The following is a 12,213-nucleotide window of genomic DNA, read 5'->3' as shown; positions in this document are numbered from 1 at the left end:
TTATGTGAGAAACGGCAAGTAAATGCTTTGAGGAATAATTATTTATATATATATATGTTATATATATATATATATATATATATATATATATATATATATATATATAAATATATATATATAATATATATATATATATATATATATATATATATATATATGTATAAAAATGTATTAATTTGCTTTACATATCTACATTGTATGGTATTAAAGATAATATATTGTATATATATTGTAAAGTAACAGAGCATATTAATAATGATACTGTATACCTACATTGTGTGGGGGGATGATAGGAGTCGTCGTTTTGCAACATCTGCAGGACCACACTATTGTGTGATAATATAATATAATATATAGATAGATAGATATTATGTCTATTATAACAACATAATGTATCGCTATATAATTTATTTTGTAGGATACTGGAGTATTTGTAATTTCTATAAAATGTTTCCCATCTGTGAGATATGTATTCGTCCTTTTTTCTATTATAATTATATAATTATACAGTGTGTACAGAAGGATAAAGAAACAATAATGATTATTACTATATATATTACCATTATAAATAATATACAAGAAGCAGGAAGACACCAGGAATAATATATTCATATATTTATTAGAATAGCAATGTATTAGAAGCGTCATAGTGTTTCAGAATCGTGGCTGTCAGACCATGATGGGAGTTGTAGTTTTCCAACAGCTACACGGCCATAGGGAAGAAAGAAGAACTAAACTGCGGACCATTATACTGCAAGCTGTGTACACATAGGAGTCATTGCATTTATTGTAAGGATTAATGACTATATATAAGAAAATATATATACAGAGAGAGAGAGAATAATAGAAATAACAAAAATAAGATGTAAATAATAGCAGCTAGAGAAACATTTATTTTTATGTTGCTATAACCCGATGTATGTATTCTATTATACCAGGGAGTCGATACATAGAGACAGTGTCCCTCTGTATGGGAGGAGAAGAGTGGTGATTATTGTACAAGCTGGCTGGGAGTATACAGTATACAGTGCATATAAGGGAGGACTCCTCACCAATCAGGATCCTGCTCTGTATATAGAAGCAGCCACTACACAATACCCCATTCTACATTATACCTATTCTATATACATAACAGAGCCAAGATGCAGCTATTACTATAGGACAGATAGGAAAATGCTGATCAGATGTCATTCATCCCTTTACATATAATGTTACATTATCAATACCAGCTGGGATATTGCTCATCATTGTATCATCTAAAAATATTATAAAGAAGAAATTTTACTTTAATGTTCACATATTAAATAAATAATGTCTATTGTCTCCTGTACAATATTATAATAAGCATTTTACAGCTCATTTCTTACACATTGTAATCGGATAGAACTGTAGATTGCTGCCCGGTTACACAGCATTGACCCCAGAAAGGAGAAGGCTGCGCACCGGGGACCGGAGGCTGTAATGTATATGTATATATGTATATAGTGTCCTGTCAGTATAGTGCTGCACACTATATACACATGCTGAGGGAAAGCCTGACTATTGCTGAGATTGTACTGCAAATAGCCCACTCACTGGGACACATACACAGCACACTCACCAGAACGGGCACACAGCCTGGGAGTACAGTGCACACTCACCAGAACGGGCACACAGCCTGGGAGTACAGTGCACACTCACCATAACATGCACACAGCCTGGGAGTACAGTGCACACTCACCATAACATGCACACAGCCTGGGAGTACAGTGCACACTCACCAGAACGGGCACACAGCCTGGGAGTACAGTGCACACTCACCATAACATGCACACAGCCTGGGAGTACAGTGCACACTCACCAGAACGGGCACACAGCCTGGCAGTATAGTGCACACTCACCAGAACGGGCACACAGCCTGGGAGTACAGTGCACACTCACCATAACATGCACACAGCCTGAGAGTACAGTGCACACTCACCAGAACGGGCACACAGCCGGGGAGTACAGTGCACACTCACCATAACATGCACACAGCCTGGCAGTATAGTGCACACTCACCATAACATGCACACAGCCTGAGAGTACAGTGCACACTCACCAGAACGGGCACACAGCCTGAGAGTACAGTGCACACTCACCAGAACGGGCACACAGCCTGGCAGTATAGTGCACACTCACCAGAACGGGCACACAGCCTGGGAGTACAGTGCACACTCACCAGAACGGGCACAGCCTGGCAGTATAGTGCACACTCACCAGAACGGGCACACAGCCTGGCAGTATAGTGCACACTCACCAGAACGGGCACACAGCCTGGGAGTACAGTGCACACTCACCACAACGGGCACACAGCCTGGGAGTACAGTGCACACTCACCAGAACGGGCACACAGCCTGGCAGTACAGTGCACACTCACCATAACGGGCACACAGCCTGGCAGTATAGTGCACACTCACCAGAACGGGCACACAGCCTGGGAGTACAGTGCACACTCACCAGAACGGGCACACAGCCTGGCAGTACAGTGCACACTCACCAGAACGGGCACACAGCCTGGGAGTACAGTGCACACTCACCAGAACGGGCACACAGCCTGGCAGTATAGTGCACACTCACCAGAACGGGCACACAGCCTGGGAGTACAGTGCACACTCACCAGAACGGGCACACAGCCTGGCAGTATAGTGCACACTCACCAGAACGGGCACACAGCCTGGCAGTATAGTGCACACTCACCAGAACGGGCACACAGCCTGGGAGTACAGTGCACACTCACCAGAACGGGCACACAGCCTGGGAGTACAGTGCACACTCACCAGAACGGGCACACAGCCTGGCAGTATAGTGCACACTCACCAGAACGGGCACACAGCCTGGCAGTATAGTGCACACTCACCAGAACGGGCACACAGCCTGGCAGTATAGTGCACACTCACCATAACGGGCACACAGCCTGGCAGTACAGTGCACACTCACCAGAACGGGCACACAGCCTGGCAGTACAGTGCACACTCACCAGAACGGGCACACAGCCTGGCAGTACAGTGCACACTCACCAGAACGGGCACACAGCCTGGCAGTACAGTGCACACTCACCAGAACGGGCACACAGCCTGGCAGTATAGTGCACACTCACCAGAACGGGCACACAGCCTGGCAGTATAGTGCACACTCACCATAACGGGCACACAGCCTGGGAGTACAGTGCACACTCACCATAACATGCACACAGCCTGGCAGTATAGTGCACACTCACCAGAACGGGCACACAGCCTGGCAGTATAGTGCACACTCACCATAACATGCACACAGCCTGGCAGTACAGTGCACACTCACCAGAACGGGCACACAGCCTGGCAGTACAGTGCACACTCACCATAACATGCACACAGCCTGGCAGTACAGTGCACACTCACCATAACATGCACACAGCCTGGGAGTACAGTGCACACTCACCATAACATGCACACAGCCTGGCAGTACAGTGCACACTCACCATAACATGCACACAGCCTGGCAGTACAGTGCACACTCACCATAACATGCACACAGCCTGGCAGTACAGTGCACACTCACCATAACATGCACACAGCCTGGGAGTACAGTGCACACTCACCATAACGGGCACACAGCCTGGCAGTATAGTGCACACTCACCAGAACGGGCACACAGCCTGGCAGTACAGTGCACACTCACCAGAACGGGCACACATCCTGGCAGTACAGTGCACACTCACCACGGCATGCACAATGCTCTGTAGAATAGCTCTCTAGTATAGAATATACAACCATTACCTATAGGCACTGCTAGGAGTAATGGATAGGCTGTGCACACATAATTGTTGCATTGCATTCTGCATCCACACACCAGTTGATGTTTCCCCTGTGTGCTCCTATTCTCCGGCGCTGATGGGGTTAAGGATTCACCTTACCTTCCAGCAGCCCGAGCAGATGAGCCTGCAGCCTGAATCTCTTAGATGGGCGGTGCTGCTGGGTGACTGCGACTCTTGGCCCAAGCTGCTTAAAGGCTGGTCAGGGGCGTGGGTTTCCCCTCCAGCAGCACCAAAACATCGCAAAAAAAAGGGGGCTCAGTGTCATGCACTTGAGATAAGGGCAATTAGTTTCCCAGTGAGCCTCCTCCCGAGCAGCATCACGGTGTGTGTGTGCGACATAAGAGCGAGCAGCATGCTCCTGGTGCCCCCCTGCTCCCATCCTCTGCACCTCTACCTGCTGCTCACATTATCCATCATCATCAGGATCCCAAGGGGCTCAGGGGCTCCTCAGATTGGGGAGAGGAAACTGTTCCCTGTCTCCAGGTCCTCAGGTGTGAAGGGAAGGACTCTGATTCTCCTTGATGTCAACACCAAAACCCCTATGAGGAGCGTGAGTGAGAGCTTCCTCTCCGTGCAGCTGGACCCCTCCATCATCCGGGATGGCTGGTTAGACTTTCTGAGGTAAGGCTGAGTGCTGGAAGACAAAGGCTTCATGTCATGCTAGGAAATCGATACTCCATCTCTAAACCATTTCTCCCTTCCCTTTTTGTGAAGCATGTTCTAATGGAGAGCAGAACTGGTTCCCATTAAGATGCACATGTTTGCAATGTAAAAAGCATTTCAGAAATTTATCAGTTATGACTGAAAATAACCCTTCTGCTTGAACATAAGCAACAATTGGGAGCCTGGTGAGATTGCACGGAGGGTGACAGTGAGGGGACAGCAGGCAGGCAGGCAGTGGCTGTCTATGGCAGCGATCAGCAGGACAGACAGCCTGACAGCCTAACACCCACTGCTCAGGCTCCTCACAACTCCAAGATCCTGTCTTCTCTCTGGCTCCACAAATAAATATTAGAAGCCAAAATCTCTCCTCTGTGTTTCTGAGGCAACTGCACAAAACATGTGAACTGTAAAACCAGTTTAAAGCCACTTTGATGATTAAAGTTCCTCTGGTATATAAAACCATAGAGGCAGCAGCAGCAGCAGTCTGTGATGTGAGCCATTACTGGGACCTGCACACTACTACAAATGCTGCAACTAAATTCTTTCATCTAATGGGATCCATGACTTGCTGCAGATCAGACCTGAGTGACTGATCTCTGCCTGGAAATGCTATAATACTCAATTATTATATTCATGGTGTGGATGGGTGGCGAAGTCTATAAGATACTGGGGTCATTGTTAATAGTTACATTTATTTATTTATTTATACTATATTGTTTTAGTTATGTAAACAAGAGTTTTAGGGTTTTTTTTATAAAAGGATTTCAGTGCATAGAAATAAACCTATTGCACGTATGTGTGTTAGTACTAGACAGACTGTAGGGTAAATAGGAAGATGTTATATAGATGACTGATTGATTGATTGATTGTTTGATAGGGATATGTAGATAGATAGATAGAGAGATGCATACATAGGTACATATGCTAAATGGAAAGATAGATAAATAGATAGATAGACAGGTAATCAATATATAGGTAGATAGGATACATAGATGATAGCAAGATAAATATGAGTGACATAGATTCTAGTTGTTAGATAAAAAGATAGATAGATAGATAGATAGATAGATAGATAGATAGATAGATAGGAGATAGATAGATAGATAGATAGATGCATAAATAGATAGGAGACAGATAGATAGTTGATGATAGATAAATGATGGATGGATAGATAGGAGAGAAGGGTGATATAGAATAGGTGATAGATAAAAGATAGATATAAGATAATAGATTGATTGATAGATAGGAGATAGATATAAGGTAGAGAGCTAGATAGATAGATAGGAGATAGATGATGGATAGATATAAGATAGATAATAGATAAGAGAAAGATTTTTAGATAGATAGATAGATAAATGATAGTTAGATAGATAGATAGATAGATAGATAGATAATCATTAGGTAGATAGGAGATAGATAGATAGATAGATAGATAGATAGGAGATAGATAGATAGATAGGAGATAGATAGATAGGAGATAGATAGATGGATAGAAGATAGATAGGAGATAGATAGATAGATAGATAGATAGATAATAGATAAGATAGATAAGAGAAAGATTTTTAGATAGATAGATAAATGATAGTTAGATAGATAGATAATCATTAGGTAGATAGGAGATAGATATATACATAATTAAGATATAATTTATATAATATAGATAGACAATTATTAGATATCACGAGATAGATAAGAGATAAGATATAACAGAGATAAGAGATAACATTAGAGGGATAGACACTCTTTGATAGATGCCATTTATTTGCATTTTTATTGCATTCAGATTGATGCAGAAATGATTTTTTTCAGTCAGTGCGGATCAGTTTTATTTTTTACAGCATCCAAAATATACAGATGGCTGCATTAACACTGGGGAGATTTTTCATCAGTGTCCCCAGCTTCTATTGTGTCTGGGTCCTATATAAAATCCCAGGGAAATAGAAACTTAGCTAGCATTATTTTATGTCTTAATTGTAAAAGCTTCCCTATCAAAGAGCTCTGTATCTTGACCATAGGTGACTTTACAAATGTTGGCTACAATCTAGAAGAATCAGAAAAGCACAATGCCTAAAAGGATGCAGAAAGACTTCAGCAGTCAGCCATAAAAACAATGTGCAACATTTAGGCTAAGAAAGTGCTGGTGTTTAGTCGAAACACTGACCCAGGATAAGCAGTACAGAACAAATAATTTCTAAAGATATTGTGGTTCTTTTTTATATATGCAAGTAGTGTATAGCACCAATTGGTAACATCATATGGCATGTCATTTTCCACATATCTTTGTAGCTTAACAATGGGACCTTATAGTATATGTATTATGTAGGTTCAATTTACAAATGGTAGCATATGTACTGTAGTTTGTCCTACTAACACTAATACGCAGCTAGGTATAATCCTAAATTCTATATAATTAGAATTTACCATACTTTTTTTGTAACATAAATCAGAAATGGGCAAATCCAAAGAGCCAAGTAACCAATGCACTTATTGCTGCCTACAGTGCCTCACATTATGGGTTATTCTCTTTTGAAGTTTATGGTCTAAGGAAATTGGTATTGATATTTGTTCACCACTTAAAAGTCAAACTTGTCTCTTGTAAACTGACACTTATCCTGATATCTATGTATCTATCTATGTATGTATCTATCTATCTATCTATCTATCTATCTATCTATCTATCTATCTCCTATCTATCTCTCTATCTATCTATCTATCTATCTATCTATCTATCTATCTATTATCTATCTATCTATCTATCTATCTTCTATCTATCTATCTATCTATCTATCTATCTATCTATCTATCTATCTATCATTTATCTATCTATCTATCTGGATAAACCAGCAGCACTCTGTTCAGATAAAGTTCAAACGTGAATTTATTCCATACGGTGCCACGTTTAAACCGCCTCTCGCGGTCTTTTTCAAGCATGTCTATCTATTTATCATCTATCTATCTCAAATCTATCTATTATCTATCTATCTATCTAGAGACAGGAGAAAAGCCGCACTTCCAAATCCAAGCAGCAGGTGCTGTACAGAGTAAGTCCCTTGGCTAGGGATCCCAATAGATACACAACGAAATTCTGCAGCACACCAGCATCAAGTGGAAAAAAGGTGATATTTATTGCATGTGGCAAGAAATAACAGAGAGGATGCAACGTTTCTCCCTTCTCACAAGGCCGTTATCAATCATGCTTGATAACGGCCTTGTGAGAAGGCAGAAACGTTGCATCCTCTCTGTTATTTCTTGCCACATGCAATAAATATCACCTTTTTTCCACTTGATGCTGGTGTGCTGCGGAATTTCAATGTGTATCTATCTATCTATCGATAACAATTTTTTTTTTATAACGATCAGCGTTTAGATGAAACGATATATCGTACAGAAAATTCGTTTTGCGATCGTTTTGCAAATGCTTAAGCCTATCTCACACATAGGTAAAACCAGTGAAGGACTGTTTACACGGAACGATCGGCGAATTTTTTTACGAACGACGATTTAAGAACATGTTAAAAGATCAAAATGAACGATTTATCGATCGTTCGCCGCGTTTACACATACGAATATCGTTCGAATTCGATCGTTATCGCGAAAATTCGCCCGATAATCGTTCCGTGTAAACGTAGCATATCTCAAATCTTTCTCCTATCTATCTATCTATCTATCTATCTATCTATCTATCTATCTATCTATCTATCTATCTATCTTTTATCTACCTATCTCCTATCTATCTATCTATCTATCTATCTATCTATCTATCTATCTATCTATCTTTTATCTACCTATCTCCTATCTATCTATCTATCTATCTATCTATCTCCTATCTATCTATCTATCTATCTATCTATCTATCTATCTCCTATCTATCTCCTATCTATCTATCTATCTATCTATCTATCTATCTATCTATCATCTTTCTTTCTTAGTTTTTTTCCCCTTTGCCTACCTATCAATCTATTTCCTATCTATTGATCTATTTGTTATCTATCTATCATCCCCCCTTCTACTATCTAAATTTTTTTTTTTTAGAAAAACAATGCTTAAGTACTTACCAAAAAAAAAGTTTCAAACATTTTGTTTGTGAAGGAGGCTTTAAAATATAAACCTATGGGGATTATTTTTCCGCATGTTTTAAGATCATTCGGTACATCTGGGACAGGCGTTTTCTGCTCATCGTTTTTCCAGTTTCGGCACTGGACACCAGATTGATTCCTGCCATATGTGATTTATAAGAACAATGTTATCTCTGCAAGTAATCACATCATCCTAACAGCTTATAATAATGGCGATCAACGGGGATGATTGTCTCCTTGTTGCTCTGTGGACCTCCGGCCCCAGTGTGGTAGCAATACTTCAACTTTGTTGCTGTCCCTTAAAATGTTCTACTGTGCGTTCACCTTATTGGTTAATAAGTGTTCTGCAGTGAAAGACACTGTATGCATATATGTAGATTTATTCACGTCTGTCCTAGCCTTTTACAATGTGATAGACGTCTGGCAGCCATAAAGCTTTTATCACATGCAACAAACAGTTTATAATGTATTTTTTAAGGTACAATTTAAAGGCATTCATTCATTTCTAAGTGTTAAGTGATGCCTTAAATCTGATGTCTGGGGTATTCATAATATGGTTTTATTTCACATTGTACCCTGAGGCTATGTTTCCACTATGAAATTTTGCGACCATTTGGGCAGCTATCAAAACCATATCCACAAATTATGGACAATAATGGACATTATTTGCAGTTTTCATTACCAATAAATGGCCTTTGAATGCTACTAAAATGACGGCACAAAGATGGCCCTCATTGTTACAGTGGGACCATAGTCTCAGGCTGTGCTCACACAATGTGCAAAAATGCGGCAATAAATAAAGATCATTATTTACAGACATAATAATCAACATATATTTGCCTCAAAAAACGTTGTGTGAACAGATCCTTAAGGTTTCAATACATTCTAATTATTGGCTTAGATAACTGAGCTGACCATTAAGTTCATGAACTGAAAGTAGAAGCAACATGAAGGGTTCATGCACAAAGACATATGATGGATCTTTGTTTTATAGATACTGGGCTATACTCTTCCACTGCATGCCTGTACAGTTCTTAAGAAATCATGACAAACAAAATTATTGCAAGCATGGCGCACCTACTGTTGTGTAAGGCTGGGTTCACACTACATTTTTGCAATCCGTTTTCATCTTCCGTTTTTGCAAAAAATGGATGGAAAAACGAATGCATTTAAGTGCATCCATTTTGATAAATTTTTCCATTGACCTTTATTATAAAAAAATGGATCAAAACGCATAATTTAACGTAAATAAAGAATTGTTTAAAAAAGGATGCGTTTTGAATTTTGATCCTTTTTTGTTATAATGGAAGTCAATGGAAAAATTAATCAAAGCGGATGCACACAAACGCATCTTTTTTTTTTGCAAACAATGGATTGCAAAAACATTGTATGAACCCAACCTAAGGCTATGTTCACAGAACGACAAAAATATTAAAAAGGCGTCCGATTTTCATATTTAAAATAACGTCCGTTTTTGCCGAGATTTAACTGACTGCAATGCAATGCAATGGGAAGACGGACGTCCAATGCACACAGCGTATTGAATAACGGACGTTTTTGCCTCAGGCGTCAAAATATTAAACATGATCATTATTTTCGGGTGTCTTTTGCAAACAGCAGACGTTTTTATTAGTTGTTCACACACAGTTTTCCTTTTGTCACCGTTCTTTCTCCGTTTTTACTATTAAATTCAATTGACTTTTCAATTAAGCCATATCCAAAGTCCAATTAGTAACCCCAAACTAGAATAATGTACCAACAGCCGTCAGTGCACTAAGGGGAGGTCAGGCAGCTAAATAACGTCCGTTATTTTAGACTCAAGACGTTGTGTGACCATAGCCTAATACTGAACTGTAGGGACTCTCTGTCCCTGTACATGAGGTCTTTATGAGATAATAAATACCTTAGGCCAGGGCTGTGAATTTTCTTTAGCGCTACTAGCTTGATTCTAACTTTTAAATGACAGCTGTGATCCACAATATTGCCTATAACTCAATGTATTGCTCTATAGTTACTATAAGTCTTTTACAGTTGTATCCTTGGCCTCACTGATAAGTACTTCTACTCCATAGACCTCACAATAATCAGTGATCGAACCGTAAGTATCAAGGTCAATCAATTCAAACGTTAATCTTCATTGTATCATAATATTTATAGAAGAAAATAGTTTGCATCTTAGCAAAGGAAATATTTCTGCAGGAGTTCAAATCCTTTGAAATTATCTTGGTGTGTATGTTGTTTAGTCATCCTGCCATCCTGAGACTGAAAAACATCTGAACCCTGGTTATATCAGGGGGAGATCCATAAAGATAGACAGATGATAGATAGACAGATGATAGATAAATGATAGATAGATAGATAGATAGATAGATAGATAGGAGATAGATAGATAGATAGATAGATAGATAGATAGATAGATAGGAGATAGATAGATAGATAGATAGATAGGAGATAGATAGATAGGAGATAGATAGATAGATAGATAGATAGATAGGAGATAGATAGATAGATAGATAGATAGATAGGAGATAGATAGATAGGAGATAGATAGATAGGAGATAGATAGATAGATAGATAGATAGGAGATAGATAGATAGGAGATAGATAGATAGATAGATATGTAAAGTAGCTTGACGGCACTCCAGATAAGGTGAGAAAAAAGGTTTCACATTTATTCACAAAGTGCACAGCACAGCATACAAAGTAATTAGGCAACGTTTCTGTGGCCTCTCGCCACCATTTTCAAAAAAATAGATAGATAGATAGATAGATAGATAGGAGATAGATAGATAGATAGATAGATAGATAGGAGATAGATAGATAGATAGATAGATAGATAGGAGATAGATAGATAGATAGATAGATAGATAGATAGATAGGAGATAGATAGATAGATAGTGATGATAGATAGATAGATAGATAGATAGGAGATAGATAGATAGATAGATAGGAGATAGATAGGAGATAGATAGATAGATAGATAGAAGATAGATAGATAGATAGATAGATAGGAGATAGATAGATAGATAGATAGATAGATAGATCAAAAATGATGAATAGTCTGCAGCACTCCAAAGGTTAGGTGACGTGTAACTTTATTCCATCAGAATAGTGATAACATGCAGCACAGACGCGACGTTTCTATAGCCTCTACGCTATCATTTTCAAGCGTGTCTTCAGTTAAATCAATTAGCAATTTTATACACACGTGCAAATTAAACATAACATTTCATTGGTCAACAAAAGTGCATTAATGATTCAACATATGCGTGCATACATTTCTCCCTATTAACTCCTTGTGGTGCAATAAGATTGCCATTCGGCAAAAGACCCCAGTGTGGTGATCAAGGTGTAAGTGTCCATAGGCTTGAAAAGTCCAGAAGAGACTACCTCTCATGTAGAAAAACAAAATAAATAAAAAAAAAAAATTCATTTTTTTTTTCTTTTTAATATATACAGTCCATGCAATTTATAACTTCTGGCTCCATGAAAACACCCTTATCTTGAGGAACGCCTGGAGTGGCCATCCGGCGTGGAAGGGGTGTCAGTTCCTGGCACACACCTCAATTCATCTGCACAGTGGATCAGATGGAGTGAGACACGGCAAAGCGGTGTGAACAATGATCCTATGTAGTGAGAACCACATCGCCCCCCTGAGCC

At 39.4% G+C, this 12,213-nt stretch overlaps 1 protein-coding gene across 2 annotated transcripts in view; it reads left to right on the top strand.

Moving 5' to 3' along the window:
- The first annotated feature begins 4,102 nt into the window (after window positions 1–4,102).
- The window catches only part of HPSE2 (heparanase 2 (inactive)), a 200,190-nt gene continuing 192,079 nt past the window's right edge, over window positions 4,103–12,213 (top strand). For both annotated transcript variants that reach the window (XR_011364225.1, XM_069979991.1), the window contains exon 1: window positions 4,103–4,435. Coding sequence is in view for 1 of the 2 variants with exons in the window: in XM_069979991.1 (XP_069836092.1) it covers window positions 4,167–4,435 (269 nt within the window). In the remaining variant the exon portion in view is untranslated. The remainder of the gene's footprint in view (window positions 4,436–12,213) is intronic.

Source organism: Dendropsophus ebraccatus, chromosome 8 (assembly GCF_027789765.1).
Source record: "Dendropsophus ebraccatus isolate aDenEbr1 chromosome 8, aDenEbr1.pat, whole genome shotgun sequence".
In the NCBI taxonomy this organism is placed as follows: domain Eukaryota; kingdom Metazoa; phylum Chordata; class Amphibia; order Anura; family Hylidae; genus Dendropsophus; species Dendropsophus ebraccatus.
This window is presented reverse-complemented; position numbering and strand designations above follow the sequence as displayed.